The 25,620-nt window shown below is 38.9% G+C and overlaps 1 protein-coding gene across 2 annotated transcripts in view; it reads right to left on the bottom strand.

Annotated features, from left to right (window-relative positions):
* Nucleotides 1-25,620, bottom strand: part of LOC149067000 (transmembrane protein 145-like) — a 156,223-nt gene that overhangs the window by 6,915 nt on the left and 123,688 nt on the right. For both annotated transcript variants that reach the window (XM_089252990.1, XM_089252991.1), the window contains one exon: nucleotides 2,991-3,155. In XM_089252990.1, the coding sequence (XP_089109116.1) occupies nucleotides 2,991-3,155 (165 nt within the window). The remainder of the gene's footprint in view (nucleotides 1-2,990; nucleotides 3,156-25,620) is intronic.

Here is a 25,620-nt window from a genome sequence, read left to right as displayed (position 1 = left end):
TTTCCTGTCTTTATGTATGGATGTGAGAGCTGGACACTAGGGAAAGCAGATAAGAAAACAATTGATTCCTTCGAATTTTGGTGCTGGAGGAGGATGCTGAGAATTCCATGGACAGCTAAAGGGACTAACAAATCTGTTATCGAAGAAGTCAAGCTTGGCTGTTCTCTAGAAGCAACAGTCATTAAACAAAAACTCTCTTACTTTGGCCATGTAATGCGCACAGAAGGCTCACTAGAAAAAATGGTAATGCTTGGAAGAATGGAGGGAACGAGAGGGAGAGGCAGACCAAGCACCAGATGGATAGGAGAGGTGATGCAAAGCACTAGAATGAAGCTAGCACAACTGAGGCATGCTGTGAATGACTGAGGCTCTTGGAGAGCCATGTACAGTACATGGGCCTACTGTAGTAAGTTAATACGATATTTGTCTGAAATTCTGTACGAAATTACATTTTATGGGGTCTATAATCATATAATATTAGAATGTCCATAACAACTCACACTGGTTTATGGTTTATCCATTGTTGTCTCGTATAATAATGGAAAGGTATGCAAGGTAAGGACACACAACAATGTTTTAACACAGCAGACGCATTAAATTCTGGAGAACCTAAATGGGAGATGGTGACACCCGGATGCAAGCTTGTTCGAATAAAGTGTTTAGATAAAAAGGTTCCGATGGTTTTCCTAGGAGAAAGAATTCTTTTTTTATCGGCCGGCAAAAGGGTCTTTACGAAAGGGGTAAGAATAGTAGGTTCTTTCGATTGTTAAAAAATGTAGAGTGTCGGGTATATATCACTTTGAATAGGTTTATTGAAGCAGCTTTATTGGATCCCATGACCACCTGTAAACTATTACCAAGTTTGATAACATTTTGTCCAGTTTTCCTTTTATGCTATTTCAAAGCGGAACTTTAATTATAAAGACCCTGTATATTATATAAACTAAAGACGACGAAATGCTTGTTACTCTTTGTAAGACTGTACTAGTACTGCATAATTTTATTACAGTTCTTCGTTCATGAATGTTATTAGCAACAAAGCATAAATGTAGTTAATTGTCACACTTCGGCTGTGTTTGTCATTCTAGGACAGATTCTAGGTTCTTCCTATATCGGGTGTCTTTTTGAATAGAAGGTATTTCCATTATATATTTTTTACAAGAAAAATGTCCAGATTTTAATCCATAGGATGTTCAAGACAGGTTTCACAATAGAATATAATAGTACTGCTGATACTGTAGCACAGGAAAAATATCGTGTCTCTTCCATAATACACGGAATTTTAATTCAAATCTACCGAAGTACACATTTTCATTGAAATAAATTTCAAGAAAGCTGACTCACTAGAGACAAAAAGGAAACATTTTCGAAAAAAAAAGATAATTCGGTTTATGTATATATCTGTTGGAATCTGACAAAAATTTTGTGAAATTTTAACTTAACGAAAATCTAATATTTTTTTTCGCCCTCAACAGAGCCAAAGGGAAACGTTTGGGGGAAAAAAAAATGCCGAAAATTCTGTGAAATTTTAATTTGACGAAATTGTAATATTTTTACCGCCCCTCAACAGATTCTTTTTCACGAGAGCGAAAAGGAAATTTTTCTGGAGAAAAAAAAGTGTCATTCATCAGAAATCTATTAAAATTTATAATTCAACAAAAATCTCTTATTTTATTTGGTGCATTTGGCTTCCTGCGGCTTATATGATGAAAATTTTGTCAATGTTTGTTTTATAGATGAAGAATTTCATACTTTGCCTGATTGTGTCTAGGCAGCGGTTCTCAACCGGTGCACCGCGGAGCCATCCCTTGGAGCTTGTGCACTCTCCAGGGGCTCCGCGGCCGCTCGAGGAAAATAAAAAAAAAACAGTACAGTTTAAAAATAATTATAATTATAAATATTTTTAAATAGTAAAAATAAATCAGTAACTTTAATGGATAATTAAAAATGGGCCTCCGCCATAGAATTTCTTTTACTAAAGCGAGTCAAAAAAAGGTCAAAAGAATTCAAAAAAGTCAAAAAAGAATTTCTTTTACCAAAGCTCCGCGAGTCAAAAAAGGTTGAGAACCGCTGTTTCTAGGCATTCTATAGAATCACTAGCCATTCTATAGAATGCCTAGGCGAAGTATAGAAATAAAACCGGTATTTCATACTTTGCCTAAACCGGGCATTCTATAGAATGCCGGATTGCATACTTTGTTGGTAACATATATATATAAATGAAATATAAGGGAAGATGAGACGGATTCATTAAAGGAGCTTGCATTATGCCGTGTGGGCACGCCTTGACAGGCAGACCTTCAACTCGACACGTACATGCCGGGCCGTAACAAGGGAAACAGGATTTTTATGTTCCCATCCCGGTAAAATTTGCTTTTTTAACGGTCGTTCCCTAAAATTAGCTGCCTAAGGCAGTTGCCCCCTTCGCCCCCTCTCTAGTTCCAGCCCAGCTTACATGACATAAAATTGTTATTTGCCATTTTCACATCAAAATACGGAATACAGACAGCAGCACCAGTACAACACGAAATGGGAATACTCATTCAAATTAAGTATTCTAGGGCCGTATATTGAATATGTTGATTTCAATCCATGAACTGCTTAATTGAACTGTAGTTTGGTTCTTCGCATTGATATAAAATATTTATCTAGAGACTCTAAGTAATGGCAAAAAGGAACAGGGTTTGATTCCCAGTAGATGCAACTTTTTTTTCCAAGTTCGTTTCAGTATAACATGCACTATATATATACATAAGTCTAAATAAATAAGTCTTTCCTAAATACTTATTCTCTATTCACGTCATTGTACGATCTGTGAGGTGTATGATTTTTAGATTTCCTTTATCGTACTCAAAGTTTGTGTATTAAAAAAAAATAAAAAGTTGTGAAAAATCATTTTGTTTATCAAGAGGATTTTAAAAAATGAAAAATTTTTAGTAGCATATAAACATCTGTATTGAGGTGCATTCCTCTTTAAAACAAGATCTTACCATCGCTGTGGCGTTGTTAATATTCACTGCTGTTGCATTGTTAATGCAAAACAGACCAGCGTAGTCTGGAAATGGCATTGTCTGACTTGGTTGCACTGCATATGGATGGTGGGCAAAATGATCCAACGAATTATTACTATCACCATTGTCCCTCATTACATCAATCTGGAACACACACAAAAAAGATTTATTAATGAATTTGATGAATGTAAAGTTAATCTTCAATACAATTCTCAGGGCAAAGGGCCATTGTCAGTAAGACTTCAATTTTTCTGAATATTGGTAGTTGGCATAATCAGGAAGTGTCTGAGTTGCATTACTCTGTATCGGTACACAGAAAAAAAGGTGAGAGGAAATGAAATAATGTGTGCTAGAATTTTAGTATGTGCAAGAAAGGAATCTAGTATGTTTTGCATAACATAACACTGTACGATATATATATATATATTTATTTATTTCAACTTATTTTATTTTAACCCTTTTCTTAAAGTTTTATCCTACCATACGTAAAGACAAAACTAAACCCATCATAATACAGTTTAACAAAAAAAAAAAAAAAAAAAAAAAAAAAATTCGTGATGCTTTCCTGAAAACAGTGAAGAAAAGCGAGTTAGATTCTACGACCATTGATTCCCGAGTAAGGCTTAACTCGGCTTACTTCAATGAACATTTCTCGCCGTATGTTAAACAGGTACTTTTTGCAAGCAAACAGTTTAAATCAGATAATTATTATTAATTTTGCTGGACTCGTGATGTTGATGATCTTAATCAACTTATTATTGATATGATTGTGTAACTGTGCGTCTAAATATATTCTCTCTAAACTTGAGCCCGCAAATAAAATTTTCACCTGTCTTGATGCTTTGCAATGTACTTTTTTTTATATTTACTTCACAAATACAAACATTTAATACACAAATTTAGACATACACAATTAATTAGTGTTAATATTAATTAGTGTCGCACGAATAAAACATATAATAGACAAAAATACATACACGCACATATTACAAACAGTCACTTTGTAGCCTCAAGGGACTGAAAAATCCTTCCAGTCGGCCTAAAGGAATGAGCTATCGATATTTTTCTTTCTTTTGTAACAGCATTATTATATTTTTTAGGTATGTGTTCAAATGTATTTTCGTTTATGTATATATCTGAATAAATTTCAGTCAAATATTGTTGCTTTATACTCTTTCAATACATTCATCTAAATCATCCAGTCAGTCTCCCAAACTTTTTGTTCCCATCGCCCCCTTCTTCAAAATTTTTTTTCTCTCATCGCCCCGCAACTCAAATAAACCCATAGCATCCTATGTTAAATCAGCTGGTTCTATCGCCCCCTTGGACCATTCCATCGCCCACCGGGGCCAATATCGCCCACTTTGGGAAACACTGATCTAAAGGTTTCGTAATCTATGCGTTTGACGAAGTCAAAAATCACATGATTTATGTTTTTCTTATTATTAAATTGATTTTCAGTGTGAAAAATGTTTAATATCTTAGGGGCAATGAAGGAAAAGCACTTTTTATATAATTTTTTATTTGGTTTTGGCACTTGATAAACTCGATTATATCTATTTGTAGTTCTATTTTGATTTTTCGTTAAGTAATTTTCATTTAATTGTGAAAATTTGATAACTCTGTACAAAAAGTTGTCAAAATTAGAGTATAGCATTGCATTTTGGAACTATCGATTAATATTTGGGATCTTATTCTGTTATATATATTATCTAATTTCCGAATATGTTCTTGTAATATGCTCCTCTCCTTTCACTGATTGCATAATTGACAATTGCATATATTCCATGCATAGAATAAATCTTTTAAAAAATGTTCACCGATCAAGTTTTTCATTTTGTAAATAATCACTGCATATTTTCTAATCTTTTTCATTAAAATATCATACAGTGCGTGTTCCACATTTAAGATCATTCTGTATTGTGATACCCAAATAATTGTACTGCCGAACAATATCTATTTCTTGGCAATGACATTGATTGTTCTCCAGGCACTGACAATGATTATGTATTCTTAGATGTATGTTTGTGTTATAATTTATGCTTCTTGTCTTCATATAAATAAATTTTGTTTTTTGAGTGTTAAGTTTTAGTTTATGTTTAATTAACCAGATATTAATATTTGTTAGATCATATGCTTTTTTAATTAAATTTGCTGTATCAGTATCTTCTACATAAAGCACTGTATCATCGGCAAAGGTTATAATTTTTCCATTTAATCTCAAGTTACATAAATCATTTATACATATTAAAAATAATATAGGATCCAGAACAGAACCCTGAGGTGCCCTTTTTTCACTTCTTGAAAAGTACTAACATCTTTTTGAATAACAACTGCTTGTTTCCTGTTGCAATAGTATGATTTAAATCATTCAAGTATGTTTCCTCTCACTCCTATTTCAAATAGTATATTTGTTAAAATGTCCAAATCCACAAAATCGAACGCTTTTTCAAATCTAAGAACACAGTTATGGAACATTTATTATTGTTGAATTGTTTAAATAGTTACACCTAGTATCGCCATTTCTGTATTTTCATTTTTTTTGAAATCGATATTGGTTGGTTGAGAATTTTTTTTATCTATTTAGGAAATCAAGAAGCTGGTTTTTTATACATTTTACAATTATTTTTGAGAAGTTTGTCGGGTTCGACTCCCGACGGTAGATGGTAGCATTCTTGCCCGGTATGCAAGAGGGCCTGGGTTCGAGTCCCGGCGGAGACGTGATGACTTTTTTTCCGAGTTCGCCTCAGCATGATATCCAGAAAATAACCGTTCCTTGATATCTTGGGTTGAGAGAAAGCCATCTATCTCACTCTAAACCGTCCCACCCTGGGGCCATTTCCTGAAGTTAAGAGAGGCCTCTACTTCAGCGCTTCACGCCACAGTGCGTGAAATAAGGAAGGCAGGGTCATGTCTCCAGTGATGTAGATGGTAGCATTCTTGCCCGGTATGCAAGAGGGTCTGGGTTCGAGTCCCGGCGGAGACGTGATGACTTTTCTTTCCGAGTTCACTGGAAAATAACTGTTTCCTTGATATTTAAAACGTTTGACGGGAAATAAACTTTAACATCAACGATTCTGGTGACATTCTTGACTACACTACCGCTTTTTAACAGCGGAAACTATCCCTTCGACGAACATCTTGAAGCTACACACAAGCGAGCAGAGCTGCGAAAACAAAATATCTTGAATGCGCTGCTATTATCGCTTGTGGCGGAATTCCCGCTCTGCTGCGCCGCTGTACGCAGTCGCATTGGAATCAGCGTGTTTGATTTCGCTGCTCTGATCTCTTCTCTCATCGTTGCTTTACTTTCCGTCCCACTATGTGTTCAGCCTAAGGGCCCTTTCACACGGAGCGGATGCGGATGCGGGTCCGGAAGAAGTTTTAACAATTGGAATATACTGCGCCTTTCAGACGAGCCGAAAAATCTCCGCACCTAGGAAATGTTCATGCGGGTCCGGACGTCGTCCGCATGTGTCAAAACCTAAGTGCGGGCTCCGCATCCGCACATAGAAGTTTTGACAATAGGTTTATTCGGAGCTATTCACACGATGCGGATGCGGAGCGAATTCGTCCGCATCTTTGGCTACTTTTTGAAGGTGATTTTTCACGGAATTTTTTTTAATTATTTGCCATAATGATAAAATGACCATCATAAAACACCATATGATGGTCCCTGCTCATTAATATAATGTACCTACATACGTCTATCCCTTTGTTTCGTTCTGAGATTGAGATATAGCAACTTTAACTGCCTTTTGTCCATACTTTACAATTTTATACAATAAAACCTGCCAACAACGGCCACTGACGGAACAAAAATGATAAGCCGTTCTGTGCATTACGAATATTTAATTGACTAAATACTTTAATAACTTTTAAATTTAATTTAAAAATTTTAATTTTTTTCTTTTTAAATTTTTTAAATTATTTAAAAATATTAATATCTGAAATATTATTTTAAATATTTGTTATTTTTTTAAATTTTTAATCTGTTAATTTTTTTAAACTTTAAAAAAAATACTTTTATTAAACAACGTTATCCACGTACGGTGTTCACTCAGGGCCGGATTAAGACGTTTGAAGACCCTAGCACTTGAATATTTTTGGTGGTTCCCCCGATACCTACAAGTTTATTTTACACGATATTCAGTCTATAAACTTGAAAAAATGAAATTTTATATTTCAGAAATGACTAATCTAAGGATGGGATTTCACTATAAAAGGTTTATGAAAGTTATTTTATAAAACTTGAAAAAAGCAACTAATAAATTTATCGGTTGCATTTGCTCTAATGCAACCGATAAATTTATTAGTTGCTTTTTTTTAAATAATTGTTATAAAATTTTTATAGTGTAATCCGGCCGGGATTATACTATAAAGTTTTATAAAAGAACTTTTATGAAAGTTGAAAAATTCAACCAATAGGCGCATCGGTTGCATTCCAGAAAATGCAACCGGTGCATACACACACACACACGCACACACATTTTGCATTCAAAAAATTCAACCAATAAGATAATATTGGTTGAATTTTTCACGTTTTATCAAAGAGCTTTTACAAAACTTTTATAGTGTAATCCCGGCCTAAGGCTGGTATTACACTATAAAACTTGAAAAATGTAACCAATAAACACATCTGTTACATTCGAGCGAACTTAACTGATCGGCCTATCGGTTGCATTTTTCAAGTTTTATAAACTAACTTTTATAAAACTTTTATACTGTAATCCCGGCCTAAGACAGAATTGTGATGTGAATATTTCTAAGCACAGACATTTTGAACGTCCCCACCCCTCCCCTTTTTTTCTACTTGCAAATTCTTTGATATCTCCTGAATTTTTTTTTTAGGAACATATTAGTTTCGGATGTTTTTGGATTGGATTTTTCGAACATTGGATGTTTTTGGAATTTTTCTTTCATATTTTTCCGGAAAGACGGATTTTTTTTTTCAAAATGTTTTGAAAATATTTGAAGACATTTTCTCCCATCGACTACTTGTGAGGATCGGAATGAAGACATCTTTATTCCCATATTCTATGTGGCTCTAGACTAAACCACCAAAGAATACCTCTAGGCTGCATATGGGCACTGAATCAGGGGTGAAGGAGAAAAACAGTTACGAAAATTGCGAAAAAATAGTTTTTATGCACGAATTTCAACCTAAAGATGCGGGCGAAACACCCGCATCTTCAGTGCTCGTGTGAAAGGGTATGCGGACCCGCTTCCGCATCCGCATCCGCGTCCGCATCCGCATCCGCTCCGTGTGAAAGGGGCCTAAGGCGGAATCTATCGATTCCGTTTATGGAGTTACAACGTGCATGCAGCATATATTTTTGATGTAAATGAAACTGTAGTTACCATTCAGATATTCTTCCGGGAGGAAATATAAATCAAGATTTTTATACAAAGGGTGGAAATCCGAGTTATGTATTCGGTTAAGATAGATATTCACAAAATGATTCCCAGCATCGACGAGGATTCTGGAATTATTGACGGAGCAGAAGGAATTAAAGGTTAGTGATTGGGGAATTATTTCCGGTAATTTTTTTTCAAAAAAGTCGAAAAAACGACCTCCCCAGCCTATTTTTGAGTCACGCACGTTTTTAACAATCTTGTTTCGGACAACCCAAGAACTCTATCTAACCATTTTAATGTTCATTTTAGGATAGTAAAATGAAGGGGCAGGCGGCCAAATTCAAAGTAAATAATGTACAAAGGGACAGAACGAGGTAGCGAATAACATTTTTCGATGAATCTAAGAAACAATAAATCAAGACTGACACCCTCAAAATTCCATACTTCACATGCGAACAAGGCCGAAGAAAGTACACCAGCTTCCAAAAATTTGAGTTTATCTTTAACTCGTGAGGTGCCCGAAAGATTGTGAGCTACACAGTCTATTCGAACACGGGCACAGTTTATTGTTTTTTCGATGTGTTGAACGAAAAGACCGTTATAGAAGAATCTTATGCCTAGATAAACATATTAATTAACGATGTCAATCTCTCTGTTACAAAAAAAACCATTTATATATTTTTTGAGAGTTTAAAATCATTACGGAAAACAACAATTTTTGACTTAGAGAGATTAACAGACATTTTGTTAATCCCTACAAAGTTTTCCGATAATTTAATTTGTCTCTGCAAGCCAATCATTGAGTCAGAAAGCAAGACTATATCGTCTGAGTAAGACAAAATTTTGATCTCTTTATCAAGAATTTTAATCCCGGAAATTTCCGAGTTAGCTATATTGTGAATAAAATTATTAATAAAAATACTAAAAAGCATTGGGCTAATTATGCATCCTTGTTTTACGCCAGTATCTATGTGAAATGGCCCAGATAGACCTCTATCAGTGATAACTTTACCAAAGACTCCATCATATAGAGCGTATATTGCACTAACAACTTTTTATCTTACTCCAATTGAAAACAATTGATCTCTACTCACGGTATCAAAGGCCGATTTGAAATCGACAAAAAAGTGAATACCTTTCGGTGTTTTCTACTGAAAACTTTTTGGATCACGGTAGGATCACCTTAGGTGAGAAAGACTCACCCTGAAGTCTCTGGTTTCCGCTGGCTTTCCACCTCGGACTTTGATGAACCGGTCTTGTGTTCCTCGTGCTGTCACTAGGGATAGGTGTCTTCAGAGTCCTCTTTATATCATCGAACCTATCTAGTTTCTCTGATAGCTTACTTGGAGACACCATATCGCACCATTCGTCCAGATAGTGTTCTTTAAAATCTGCTGGGACGCGTTTTTTCATTTGATCGGTGATGATTAAATTTCTTAGTTGCTCAAACGTCGTGATCCTCAAAGCCGCCGTCCATCCATCAAAATAGGTACACAGTTCATGGTAGTAGTCTCTCCAGGTGCCCTTTTGATTTTTGTGGCGCGAAGAAAACATCTGCCGGAACTTCTATGGGGTGAGTTTGAATCTCCTCAATAATAATTCCTTAACTTTGTTATAGTCCTGTACTTGTTCTTCCGGCTCGCGTGCAATTAACCGGTTCATTTCGTAGGGAAGAAGTCCCAAGAGCTCAGTTAACCAATCTTCCCGAGCCAGGCCCACGCGACGAGCTTGCCGCTCGAACAGCACTAAGTACAGACTTGTCTTCTTCCATCCTGCATTTTTGCATCATGTTCTGAAAATCCCGGCTGGGGGTTCTGCCGCGCCCAGCCTGATTATCCTCCTCTCTTCTGGCTCCTGTCTCGATCCTCAATCTTTCGAGTTCATGTTCCATCTCCTTTTCTCTACGCCGCTCCCCCATCTCCATCTCTTCTCTCTCTTTCCTGTTGCCTATGATCGTTTTCAGCATCTCTCTGCATGTCGCTCCGTTGTACACTTCACTTTCCTGTATGGCACTCACTAATTGCATCAAGTTGAACTCTGGGTCGAACTTCCATCCCGAAGTTGGTGGCCATGGTCTCCAGATCTTCCTTGTTCCCTTTTGCCAAATACGCCATTTTTTTATCGTCTCGATACCGCCGCACAATACTTGCTTCTCTTCCCTAGGCAGGAATGCCCCTTTCAACACCGTAGTCGGATTGACTTCACGAAAAAAAACTGCGTGGGAGCTCGACGCTGCTGCTATCCTTCTATACGAACCGGGTGATTCCACCGTGGCTAGGACACTTCTTCTAATTCAGCTCACACTCTTGCGTCGTTGAAGCCGCGATCCTATCCTACAACGACTGTGCCAGTAAACTTTCCCCCGTCTTCTTCTTAATTGGTCGTAGTTCCTCGTCTGTACTTGTACTACGATTTCAGGACGAAATAACTGGGTTATAGACTCCCGAAAGAAGAAAACAACACTTCATTCCATTTATTATCCAACATCCCCAACCAACCGTCATGTCTCTTCGGTACAAACTTTTACCCCACTCCCTCTTTTTCGAATGTCTGACTCCTGTTTCTCCCAGGCCTTCTTTCCACTCTTTTCTCCTGAACCATGTAATACCATGTAAATACACCATGTAAATCGTGAATTTTTTCGAAAAACCATTCCATAACTCTCCGCGGAATATGTTATCACGTGTTTGAGCCTATCCCATCCAGCAACTTCGCTGTCAACATTGGGGAGAAGCAGATTTAAGTCTACCAATGTCTCTTTCTCTCCCCCCCCTCTCTCAGCCGCCTCTTCATTCCACAAATAACGCGGCCTCCGAGAAAATCTAGATCACCCCCTCCTTGTTCTCTGGAATAACTCTATAATAGTAATGGAAAATGATCAGATTCCAATAAATCGAGAACTCTAAAAGATTTTACCATGTGTTTGTTTTTCACATGAGCAATACCAAACTCAATAACAGAGGCCCCGTTGTTGCCGACATATGTAAAGTTGCCTCTCACATCACCGATCTCACGGTCAATCAGGATAACAAGGTTATTCGAGCAACAAAAATTTTTAAATTTCAGTCCCCGACCATTCATCACAGTATCCCGAGAGTTCCTGTTTGCCCATATTGTATCCAGATTTCTCAATTCTGACTCTTCCCCACAAATATTAATATTACCAATTCTTGAATTAGAATCCGTCAGAATAAAAAACTCCTATTTGAATCTTCAATAAACCTTGAGATACTCTCAAGAACTAGATCGAAATGGTCCGGGCTAAAATAAGAAAATAATACATTAAATTTAATTGCACTATGTTGGATTTCAACAGCAGTAAAAAATTTAAAACGGCACAAAATTTTATATGAACGATTGTTCCTTAAGAGTAAGAGCCAGCCACATCTATATCTGCCTCTTTTTGCAGTTTTAAAACTGGGTTCTAACTCTATATTTAAACCCTCAAACAGCTCATAAAAATCATCTTGTAATGCTGGTACCCAAGTTTCACATAAAAAAACAATATCATATAACATTAGATTACTCCAAATCTCGTGGAGCTTAAATTAAATAATCCAGAAACATTCCAAAATACACTGCTGGCCACCCAAATTGCAACACCAAGAAAGACAAGAGATATCGCAACAATATTTATTTTGTAGATAACATGTTGACCAAGCATCAAATGATTAAATTTATAGACTTCTGTGAAGTGTGGTTCCTGCCAAAATCAGTAGCCAGAGTAGCCGCCATTGTTGGAGATCACCGCTGCCACACGCCTCGGCATTGATTCAAAGAGACTTTGGATGTGTTCTTGGGGTACAGCAGACCAAGCAGCTTCCACGCGTTGCCAAAGTTGATCTGGTGTGGCAGCTGGGGATGCAATCTGGGTCAATCGTTGAGCAACCATGGACCACATGTTTTCTATCGGCGAAAGATCCGGAGAGCGAACTGGCCAGGGAAGCAATTCAATCTGGCGATTGACGAAGAACCTTTGGACAATGCGTGCCACGTGTGGTCACGCATTATCCTGTTGAAATATGGCTGTGGGCAAGCCCTGAAGGTAAGGAAGGACAACTGGCTCCAACACCTCGGAGCCTTTTTAAAGTACCGGCAATGCGTACTAGAGGAGTGCGAGAGTGATATCCAATACCGCCCCATACCATAATACCCGGTGCAGGACCAGTGTGGCGGTGCATAACGCAGCTGTTCAGCATCCTCTCTCCACGGTGTCTCCAGACTCGAATCCGACCATCGTGGTGTTGCAGACAGAAGCGTGACTCGTCGGTAAAGACAATTTCATTCCATTGTGCCGTCCACATCCTTCTTTCATCGCACCATTGGTGGCGGAGACGTCTGTGGTTCTGCGTCAAGGGTAGACGAAGCAATGGACGTCTTACGGACAGACCACTCTGCTGTAAACGGCGTCGAATGGTACGCGCAGACACTGGATGATGCGGTACAGACTGAATGTGCTGTGCTATGGTTCGTGATGTGGCTGAGCGATCCGTCACTGCCATACGCACAATACGCCTGTCATCACGTGAAGTGGTGCACTGAGGTGGATGCGATCGAACACGTCGGTCCGTCGTACCCTCCTGCATCCAACGATCACATATCCGCATTACAGTTGTTTGATTTCGTCCAACACGACTACCGATTTCCCTGAAAGATAATCCACAATCTCGGTAGGCCACTATCCTTCCTATGTCGAACTCGGATACTTGATCAAAAGATGATCGCTGTTTTCTACGAGGCATAATTGATCGTTTTTTTGAAAAAACCACAAGAAAAACACAATTGCCGTACTTCAAATCGTCGAAATCTCCAAGCCTTAAATAGCGCTTTGAAGTGGCGCCACAGGTGCGCGTGATGTGCGTCTGCACTGAAATTCTAATCATTTGCATATCTCACCTCCGCTAATGCATGTTGTAAATTTCATATTATTTGCATGCTTCCTTCAGGGTGTTGCATTTACGGTGGCCAGCAGTGTAGTAACTGAACCGGGCTCCGGTTTTTATGTTAAAAGTTCTCAACTTCCACAACTTTGTTAACGGAATGATCAAATACAAAACATTTGTTATTTACAAACAGTTTATCGAAATTAGTTTGTGTGAACCGAATTGCTCCATCTTGAGAACTATTTTTTCCGTACTCAATCAATTTCTTCGTAGCCTGTCGGACACGATAGGAATAATCGGCAGAGATAAAAAAGCTCGTACCCTTTAGTTTTGCAGAATACCGCCAGTCTCTTTGAGCATCCTTAAAGTTCAAAAATTTACAAATAATCGGTCTAGTCTTACCAGCACTCTTCCGCCCAGCACGATGGCACCACTCGATCACAAGGTCAGTCAAAGCAAGGTTATCGGCGCAGAACTTCAGCACCAGATCCTCAGTCTCCGACCAGTCATCTCTAGCAAGTTCTGTTATACCACTGAAAACCAGATTATTTCTCCGCATTCTATTCCCGAGATCCTCCGATTTATTAACCTGATTCGGTAAGTCCTGCCCTCAAGCTGCAGACACCTTTGCGGTAATGATGGAAACACCTCGTCTGTCACTGGGTTATTACATATTTCTGATGATGATTCGACCACCGTTAGACGGTCTTCGATGTTAGACACAGCTTCCTCGATATTTTTTATTCTCCAGACCAACCATGCCCCCCCCCCCCTGTCCTCCTAGGGGATATAAGCTGGTTCGTCTCAAGGGACGTGGTCCATGGTGGAAAATCCGACATCCAAGACCGGGCAAACCACCCGCAGCAGGCCGGACAGCTCCAAGCCAACCAACATCCTTCCACAATTCCCCCATTCACTGTACATAAAATGACATTAAATACATTTTCATTTTCATTTCATTCCGTGCACCGCCCAGGCTCTATCGACCATTGTCAATTTTAGCCATTGCCCGGATGAGGGGCTGGGCGCTGTCGGGTGCTTTATTATGCATATAAAATATAAAATACATGAACATTGAATATAAAAACACATTATTAAAAAAAAAAAAAGTATATACAGATTTAAATATTTCTATTATACAATATACAATTTATTTCGATGAGCTCTTCTGATGTCCTTTCCAGCTTTATTGAGCCCGAGCCCCCTGTTCCTCTCTGTGGCCAAGCGCCAGGTCCTGACATTAAATACAAAGATATGGGGGAACATGGGCAGGCACTCATCAGTAGTGTTAAGCCTTTGACATATATCTAACAGTTGTAACGTACGGGATAATGGCGCACTTTAGTAATACTGAGTTCACGCCTTTTATTCATGTGACGCAGATTTGCATACGGTTTCTTCTTATTCACGCTACATTTGCAATATGCATGATGTTAATTTTCTCCCGATAAATTTCAACAGAAATGCCGTCTTAATGTTTGCGGAGCGGCCGTTTCGAAACGCGCAAGCGTGTTTGCGTTTCATGTTTGACCATGCATTTTTTTAATGATAATTTTTTGTATTGGTGTGTACCATCACCTCTTAAACTTTTTCCCATCTTTTCTGAATCACCCTGTATAATCACGTTCACTTACACCATAATGTATTTTTTGACATACGAGCTAATCAATTCATTTTCAATCCTCCAGGGTTTATTAAACGGGATATTTTTTTTATAATATGCTTAAAAATTGCGAAATAAAACATTTCACACACACTTCATACTCCTAGAGGATTTTGAAACGTTTTTATATTTATCTATGGTTACCGATCATAAATCGATCCTATCAAAACTACTTTTTAATACATCAATGTAAGATAAAATTGTAATTTACTTTCCTAGATTCAATAATTAACGACATTGATGCCCTTGTTTTGTCTGAAGTATGGGCTTATAGGAAGTTTATCTTTACAAAATTTCAGGTTTTAACTTAATTTCTTGTTGCAGTGAATATATCTGGAGGTATTTTTATGCATACAAATGAATCCCACTCATTTTTTATTCACGATTCATTAACCATGCTGACTGTCGAAATGATTGTCTTTTCTTTAAGTTGAGGAATTAGATGCCATACAGTAGAACCTCTCGATAGCGGACACCCATGAGACAAAAACTTTTGTCCGCTAACGGGGGGTATGCGCTATTGCGGAGGTACAATATGCAGTGGAAACTCGGTTATACGACTTTCATATTTATACGACGTTTGGTTTCGGTCGCAATTGGTTCCTAAATGTTACTGAGTGTAAAAGTGTTACACTGATGGTTATGCATAATCATCAACCGTCTCGATAAAGAAAATTTGATTAAATTTCACTACATGATCACTTTCACCGGCGATAATTCATAATTCCCAAATAAAGTTGAAAAGTGTGATAAATATAGAAAAATTTATAACCGTCTTCTAAATCTCTTCATCAAACCAATTAATTATTTTTACCCGTACATGATACATGCACTACACATATTTTGCAATAAAAATAAAATAAAATAAGTGTGAAGAAAATAAACGTTCATAACAACATTATCGATCTTGTAATGTTGGCTTTCTTCACACGCACCAACATGTGCAAATGTGCATCCTGACCATAGTTATGTTCAATTAATCAAGTAATTAATTGACGGATTATCATATTTACCGATACGAGCTTAAATTTTCGATTTATGAACACAATTATTCACAAATTAGAATTTGAAAAAAAAAATCGAGTTCGCCTGATTTTACTGTCCGCTATTGAGAGTCTCCACTACGGGGAGTGAAATACAAAAAGTCCTATTCCACGGGACCGGGGATCAGAAAAGTGTCCCTTAACGAGAGGTGTCTTCTAACGGGGAGTGTCCGTTGAGGGAGGTTTCTCTGTATTAAGAAATGTTAAACTCAAAAAAGTTATTTTTCTTGGTGACTAACGTTGATTCATTTTGCTCAGATTATAGTGATATTCCATATTAAATTGATATGCAAGGTGATATTAAAGGTGATGATCAAGGTCTATCACCTTTAATTAATGTTGCAACCAGACCAATATCTCAATCCTGTTTGAATCACATTTTTATTCGTAACCCAGTTACGAAATGGAAATTGATTAATAAATTATCAGGTACTAAACAATTGAAATTGCCTTCTGAACCAAACCTCTCTCTACTAGCTAATAATTTTAATTCACATTTTATAAATATATCTCGCTCTAATTGTGTTACCCTTATGATTTCAAATTCTTTCTTTCACATAACCCAAACTCTATTTTTTTTTCTCTGTAACTAATCCTCGTGAAATCCTTCGAATTATTCGAAAATTACCTACTACTTCCTCTGTTATTCTAAACTCCTATACTTTAAAAATTCTTCCTTATTGTACAGTCTCCACAATGTCTAATCTTATCGATTCTTGCATTTCGGAAGGTGTTTTTCCGGATAGTTTGAAAACTGCATTAGTTATTCCAATTTATAAATCCGGTGATTCTATCGACCTCAATAATTACAGAGCTATTTCTATCCTTAATTCTGTTTCCAAGCTATTTGAAATGGCTTCTCTTCTTCTCTTCTCTTTTAGACATAAATCTAACTTTTTCTTCCCCAAACAACGGGGGGGGGGGGGGTACCAGCTACGTAACAAAAACACAGAATTTGTTCTTCTAGATTATACTTCTACTGTCTGTACTGATAAATCTTACAAAACAGTTGCTAGTTTCCTAGATATTACAAAAGATTACAAAAGCTTTCAATAGCGTCTCTCATGAAATCTTGATTGATAAACTTAGTTTCTGTGATATAAAAGGCATTCCTCTTAAACTTTTACTATCTTACCTTCATAATAGAAACCAATTTGATAAATGTGGTGATAAATATAGTAATATTATATGAAAATTATTATTAATGGTGTCCCCCAAGGCTCTGTTCTTGGCCCCTTATTATTTCTCATTTTCATCAACGACTTTTGCAACTTTAACGTTTAATGTTAACGTTTAAAGTGAAACTTTAACGTTACTGATGATACAATCATAATTTATAGCGCTAAAGATTACCAAACTTTGACTATTAGTCAAAACTGAACCAAGATTAACCAAGACAAATTAAAGTACCTAACTGGTTTTCAGCTTATAAATAAATATAAATTTACTATTAATGCACCCAAAACTAAATTTATCTATTTTTCGTAACTCCTCTACATAATATATTAATATTGTTTCCCATAATTATAACTGCTCCCTTAACAATTGTCTTTGGAATCCTCTTGAAAAAGTAAATTCTATCAAATTTCTAGGAGTTAATGTTGACTCTATCCTCAAATGGAGAATTCTCATATCACAATACTTCACAGCAAGCGAACTCCGTTATTTGTTGTAAAATTTTTTTTACCTCAAATTTTATGTCAATTCTCCTTTCCTTTTAGTTTTGTACTGCTCATTTTTGTCACTCTCAACTGCTCTATGGTTTAACCGCTTGGGGTAGTGACTACATTACTAACTCATATCCTTTGCATAAAAGAATAGTTAGACTGATAACTATCGATTATAGTACTTTCTCTCACTAGAATTTTTCCATTCTCTAAATATTTTACCACTTCGGCATCTCTGTTTCTTTAAATCAATAGTTATTTTATTTATAAAACAGCATTCTTTACCTCTGAACACCTTCCGTTCTTCTGCAAGAATCAATTTCTCCTATTTACTCCCTAGAATCTATAAAACGATTGGTAATAAAAACTTTTCATATCTTGTCCCAAAATTCTATAACTCTCTACCTAATCAGCTCCTTAACAATAATACTTAATTACTAGCCTTAAAAAAATTAAAATGCTACTCTTTTTCAATAAAAAAACTCTTGAACCTAAAGTAAATTTTCCCTCCTATGACTTCCTTTTTCTCCCTTACACATAGATCTACTTGACATTAAACATAAGTTTCCCCCTTTTTTTACGATCGGAATATCATCACCACATGCCTGCGGCCACCATGACATATTAACTCCTACTGTGCTTAGTTTTGTTTTTTTCTTTTCTGTATATACATGTTGTATTAATTTATTCACATCTTTTTATTTATTTATTTATTTGCTCACATGATTTGTACTACATTTTAATTTGTGATTGCCAGTGAAGGCCATTTGGCTTCTTGGTAATTTTTTCCCCCTTTCTTTGTTTTCCACATTTCTTACTAATAAAGTGTTGTATCTAAGTAATTATAAATACTATTGGAAGGATAATGTTGATAATCGATGCACAACATCAAATGTTTGCATTGATATTGTTACGAACTACAGGTGATAGATGGCGCAATTCTTTATCACAATCTTCTGTTGGTAACGAGACTTGATTTGATACCGGTTTCGGTTTATCGGAAAAAGATGCGATTGGTGGGAACATTGTAGAAGGTCCCGCCACTCAAAAGTAGTCCCGCACCTCCGAACAGTGGCGTCGCCAACTTGGAAACTATAAAGTAGAAGTTTGTAGAATGTTCCTTTTCTCGAAGTTTCGACAGACCTATAAATAGTAGGGAGTTGTGAGATTTGACGCCAGATGCCAGATTCCAAAAGAGAGATTCGATGAAAAGTCAGTTGTGATTGAACTTTGCGAGATAGTTGTTAGTTCTCTGATTAGCTTGTAAATACGTGTAAATTGCTGTTCTGTAAATAAATCTGTGTTTGTCCGTCGAACCACTTCTTGTTTTGCAATCTCGAAGTCTTGTGGAAAATTGTCCGGAACAATTTGGTGTCAGAAGTGGGATAATTCAAGACTTGAATGAAGACGAGAAGAATGGACATGGATGAAATGCGAGAACAGCTGAACCAACTGATGTCTGTGATGAGCCAGATAAAATTGGGCATTGTGGAAGAGATAAACAAATCTGCGGCCGCCGTCAACACCTCCATCGCCGCCGTAAATGACAGGATAGAGGCCACGAGCGCAGCAGTCAAGGAAGATGTCACCACCTCCATTGCCGCTGTCAATGCCTCCATCGCTGACGTAAAAGAGGATGTCACCGCCGTGAAGCAAGACATTTCCATCGCCATCACCAGTGTACAGAACGACATCGCCGCAGTTAAAAGTAGGATGAACGCTGTGAAAGGAGCTGTTACCGCAGTCGAGGAAAAGCTCTCAAAAAGAATACCGGAGATCGAGAAGAAAATCCAAGAGCCAACGTCTTCCGCGGATGTTCACTTGGTCTTGCCAGCCATGGCTGACGTCAGCCGGCCGAACATCAAGCCCTCGACGTATGACGGAGGGGCATCGTGGTCGATCTTCAGGACCCAGTTCAGAATTCATCTCCAGGACCCCCCGCAGCGAACGGATGGGACTGTGTATTCAAGGCCTTCCACCTCCGAGGTGAGGCCACCGAAGTTCTTCAGACGCTCGCCACCGATCCAGCTATGCAGCCCTGACGAATGCGCTTGAGCTAAGGTTTGGAGAAAACTACCTCAAGGACTTTCATCGGCTGCAACTGAAGACCAGGCAGCAGAGGGATGGAGAAACATTGCAAGAACTGGCCATGGAAATCGAGAGGCTCTCGAAGTTGGCATACCCCGATTGTCCACCGGACATCAGGGATGGACTGACCCCGCAGTGCTTCGTCGACTCTGTCAAGTACTCCGATATCCAGCAGACACTGCGTCTGGGCGAATACAAGGACGTGAGAAGTGCTCTTGTCTACGCCATAAAGTACGAGGCAGCCCGTCAAGGCTCTGTTGCGGAGGACGCTAGAGCGGAATTCATCAGAGAGCTGAAAGATCTCCAGAAGAGTGCCAAGAACGATCGTGGGACCCAGAGAGACAAGTCGTTGGGAAGCTGTAAACACCACGAAAAAGGCCACCCGCGGAGTTCATGCTCAGTCACAGCTACCGGTACGGAAGATGCACCATGCCGAGTGTACCACGTCTCACAGCTGCACGGAGGAGACCACGGACTCCACGTAAGAGGCGAGATTGATGGACTGCAGTGTAGGATGGTCATCGACACCGGAGCTAACGTGAGCATCGTCAAGACGGACCTGGCTCGAAAATTCCAGCAACGACTTCTCTACGTACCACCATCGCTGACGCTGCAGACAGTCACGGGAGAAAAAATGACTGTGCGCGGAAAGTGGGAAGTCTCAGTGAAGTTCACCATGGTCACCTATCAACAAGCCAACTTCGTGGCAGACATAAGGGATCCGTACATCATCGGAGTGGACTTCTTGAGGAAACACGGATTTTCCTTAGACATGAGGAATGACCAGTTGCATACTCCGAAGGAACGTATCGCCCTACTTGGATGTGGTCGTAACGAAGTACCTCCAAGGAATGTGATGGACATTCCAGAAGCAGAAAGGGAGTGCATCGCCGATGCAGAGAAGACCAATAGTAGGAACGGAACTGTTCTCTCACGAGAGTCAGATGGCATGAAGTGGACGATCCAGCCTCGTAAACAAAAATCTCGTGGAAATGCCAACGCCCTGACGAGAGAACCAGGTTCACGGAGCTGTCACCATTGCCTCAAGGCAGGAGAGAAGTGCGGACGGGTAAACCCTATAGTGAGACGGGCAACATCTCAAGTGTCAAGTGACTATCCTTGGAGAACACCTGGAAAGCCCAGCTAGAAGATCCCGACATACGACTGATCATGGACTTGAAGGAATCCACCGGGAGTAAACCAACATGGCAGGACATCGCCTCTTCCAGTCCGACGACCAATAGATACCGACTCCTCTAGGTTAGAGAGCAATGTAGGCATGTGTAGTGCTTTCAATGACTTTTTCGCGTCGGTTTTTAATGGAGATAATGATATTCGATATACGGGTCTTGCATGGGGTAATAAAACCCTCAACGATATTCAAGTAGAAGACGTGGAGGTCCTAAATCTTCTAAGAAATGTATGTGCAAGCAAAGCATCAGGACCAGGTGATATCTATCCCAGGGTCCTCAGGGAATGTGCTAATGAATTGTTGGGGCCAGTCGCACAGATATACAGGAGTAATGTTGCTGAGGGTATCGTCCCAAGGGATTGGAAACTTGCTAATGTTGTTCCGATATTTAAGAAGGGTAGTAGAGAAGCGGTGTCCAATTATCGTCCAGTGAGTTTGATGAGTTCTCTCTCGAAAATTTTGGAAATTATCATCAAAAGGCAGTTTGTGAAGTGGATAGACGAGAATAATGTATTGTCGGATAATCAGCATGGGTTCAGGTAGGGGAAGTCATGTGTAACTAATCTCCTTTGCTTCTATGATCACGTGACTAAGGCTTTGGGTAAGAGAAACAAAATGTAGACGTTGTTTACCTTGATTTCCAGTAGGCATTCGATCGTGTCCAACATGCTAAACTCTTGAAGCGTTTACACGAGATTGGAATTAGGGGCAACTTGCTGAATTGGATAGAATCGTGGTTAAAGATAGGTCGCAACGAGTTATGGTGAACGGGGAATTCTCTCGTTGGACAGACGTCACAAGTGGAGTTCCTCAAGGAAGTGTCCTTGGCCCCATACTTTTTTCACTTTTTATCGATAAACTCGATCAGGGTATCGATGGGATTACTAGCAAATTCACAGATGATGTGAAGCTAATGGGGGTAGTCGGGAATCAAAACGATTGGGAGGTGCTCCAGACCAACTTAAACAGGATTGCGGCATGGGCAAATGAATGGAGCATGACGTTTAGCGTTGATAAGTGCATGGTCTCTCATTTTGGTTCGAAAAACCCACTGTTCTCCTACGAGTTGAATGGTGTCACTATCCCGGATGCAACTAGGGTCACTGATTTGGGAATTCTCATTGACGAGCGGCTTAGCTTTTCTGAACATTGTTCAGCGGTGGTCAAAAAAGCGAATAGAATGCTTGGTCTCATGTTCAAAAAGGTCTCTTCGCGTTTTTTGGAGACCATACCTAAAAAGGGACATAGACTTGGTTGAAGGGGTGCAGAGAAGAGCTACGCGTGTGCACACGGGGCTTGAGTTATGAAGAGAGACTTCATTTTTTTGAATATTTTTACATTGGATGAACGCAGGTGTCGAGAAGATATGATCGAAGTGTTCAAAATTTTCAATGGGATGGATAGGATGGACCATGAACTTTTAGTACACCGCCAATCGACTGCTTTTGCAAGGGGACACCAGTATCGATTGGTGAGGGACAATGCAAGGCTATGGTGTCGCAGGGAATTTTTCTCTAATAGGGTTGTTAATAAGTGGAATAGCTTACCCCCGGAGGTAGTAAATTGTAACACAATTGACACGTTTAAAAAGAAATACGATAAACATGTTGGGGTAAATCGAGAAGCTATCCATACTTGGAATAAGACAACCATAAGTATTATTTATGGGCATTGTATAGTATTTTATCATGTGTATATATTGATTATAATTTTTGTTAATTGCATTTTTAATTGAGTTGCTATATTTTTGAAATATATGACATCCGTATTTTTATGGGCATCTTTTTCTCAGCCACCTCGTTGGGCATTTTGCCTGTTGTGGTGTTTTATTTGTGCCGGAATTGTAAGTGTGTGTACCTAACAGTCTGAATGCGTATCTAGTGTTGTGTACGATTTTTCAGTGCTGCCGTCTATATCTCAGAAGCGAAGTGAGTGATCTGTAGTGATTGAATATTTGTACTGTTTGTAGGCCTGTTGCTCTCTGTGGCGAGACTTTTTAACGGGGAGATCGGTTCGCATTTACGCCTTGACCTGGTGGTCGGCTCGAACCCGGGACCCCGCGATGCGAGTCCGTCACTATGACCACTCGACTATTTGTATTTATCACAAAGTTCATAAATACTTCATATGAACTTGCTGAGTGACTGAAACGGGCTGCTATTACTAATGTTTTCAAAGCTGGCGATAAAAATTATCTGTTGGATTATGGGCCAGTTATATTGTACCAGTTTTTTTTTCCACTCGTGTGCAAAATTAAAAGAATTAGCACATTATGTAAAATTTTTGAAAAACTAATGTTCAGATTTTAATGAAATTCGGTACGAATACACAGTTATAACAGAGAAAGAGAAGTACCATACAAAAGTCATAGTACGCACGCATGATTGTCAGTAAAGCTCATCATTGCAGGAATGTCCAAAATCCACGTTGCGAAATCGAACCGAAAATGAGTCTAATATGGGGTATGGTCTCTCACAGTCAGGCAGGTCACACAGCGCGACGGCATACTGGACACGAGGCAGTTGAGGAGTCCCTGTAGTCTGTCCCACTCCTGCAAAAACGCAGTTTTCAGTTCCGGGATGGTTCTCGGAGGGGGATGGCGAGATGCAATTGCCCTCCCAAGAGCGTCCCAGACACGTTCTATAAGGTTTAGGTCAGGAGGTTTGGCTGGCCAATCCATAAGCAGAATATCCTCACTTTCCAGATAATCGTTGACGAGATGAGCACGATGTGGACGAGCGTTGTCGTCCATGAACAGGAACCGAGGGCCAACTGCGCTCCTGAAAAGTCGAACATAGGGCTTTAAGATCTCCTCCCTATACCTCCTAGCAGTCATGGACCCTCTGCCAAACACATGGAGGGGTGTGCGGCCGTCCAACATGATGCCTGCCCAGACCATGACACCTCCACCACCATAGTGACCCATTTCCCTGATGTGGGAGGGATGGTATCGGGTACCAGGCTCTCTCCAGATGAGTGTACGTCGAGAATCAGTGTCCAGGCTGAATCTCGACTCATCTGTGAAGAGCACGGTGCTCCACTGAAGTCTGGTCCAAGGCTGATGTTGTCTGCACCATGCTAAACGCGCTCTCTTGTGTGCTGCAGTTAGCAGGACGCAAACAGCGGGTCTGCTGGCATAAAGCCCTCTCTCATGAAGCCTTCGGGCAACAGTAAACCGTGAAACTCGAGTTCCAGTGGCAGCATGCAGCTCGCATGAGATCTGTGATGCTGTAGCAGTCCTGTGGCGCCGCGCTGAAAGCGCCAAATAACGGTCTTCATTGGTAGTTGTGGCCCTTCGACGACCTTGTCCAGGTCTTCTCGATGTGGATCCCGTGTCCTGAAACTGTTTCCACAAATAGCGGGTGACACATCGAGCTCTGTAGCCACAGCCACCCGCACTTGTGATTGCCCTGCCTCCAATCTACCGACGATTCTCCATCTCATTCCGTCATCCATACGTTTGTGGCTTCTCATTTTACCTGATAGCTCTTATAAAATTTACCAAACACTTGGGAGAAACACAGTGAATGTCGCCAAGGAGTACAAGCACACGAATCGTGGAAAACGTCTCGTGCCCTTATCATACCTCCGTGGTCACAGTTCCACCCACACGCACGTGTACGCTTACGTATTCGACACTGAATATTTGCATACTTCTTCGGTGGCATTATTAGTACCTTTGGTTCAGTACTTTTTTGCGAAAATAGACATAATGTGCAAATTCTCTTAATTTTGCACGCGAGTGTCTAAACTTATTGAAAAGATTCTTTCAATTTTAGTCATGTCGTGGCGGGTTGGTAAATCATGAATCTCATGAAGTCAGAGATGGAAAGTGTTCAGGGGGGCCTAGGTTCAAATCCACTTGACAAGTTTAAAAAGAAATACGATAAGCATGTTGGATTTAAATAAGACAGCTATAAATATTTTTATGGGCATTGCATAATATTTTATCATGTATATATAGTTTTTAAAATTGCATTTTTAAAAGTTTGCTGTATTTTAGAAATATATGACATCCATATTTCTTACGGGCATCTTTTTCTCTCAGCCACCTCGTTGGACATTTTCCCTGTTGTGGCCTTGTATTATGTATTAGAATACATAATTTATTTGACATGAATGTCGCTCTCCACTTGTTAATACAAGATATACGGAAGACTGGATGTTGTGAAGATATTTATTATTTCAGATGTTTATTTTTTAAGGAAGGAAAATAATTTATTGTATTCTTCAAATTTTTTTTCGGAATACTAATTTGATTTTATAAAAGCAAGAAGTGCTGAAAATGCTCTTTTGGCCTTTTTGAAATTCATTTATAATGACAATGACAAGAGAAAACTAACTATTGCAATATTTTAAGATATTTCAAATGCTTTTGACAATGTAAACTTATTGTATTCTTATTCAAAAACTTGAGTGAGCTGGTATTCGAGATCACATTAAATTGGGTTCACTTCATATTTATCAAATTGAGAACAGAGAATCAAAATGCAGGATAATATGAGTAATTATATCCAAATTATAGAGGAGTCACACAAGGATGTATATTGGTCCTTTGATTTTTCTGATATTCATTAATGATCTATTTATTTTTAAATTTTACGGCTCCACCATCAATTATGCTGATGATTCTGCATTAATGTATTCATGTGATGATCTTGACAGTCTTAAAAATCGTATTAACCACGATTTGATAGTAACTCAAAAATGGTTCT

Source organism: Pholcus phalangioides, unplaced genomic scaffold, assembly GCF_987345545.1.
Source record: "Pholcus phalangioides strain wild (caught in Gottingen) unplaced genomic scaffold, Ppha-v1.0 ptg000031l_1, whole genome shotgun sequence".
Taxonomy (NCBI): domain Eukaryota; kingdom Metazoa; phylum Arthropoda; class Arachnida; order Araneae; family Pholcidae; genus Pholcus; species Pholcus phalangioides.
The sequence above is the reverse complement of the archived record's forward strand: the minus strand, read 5'-3'. Positions and strand labels throughout refer to the sequence as shown.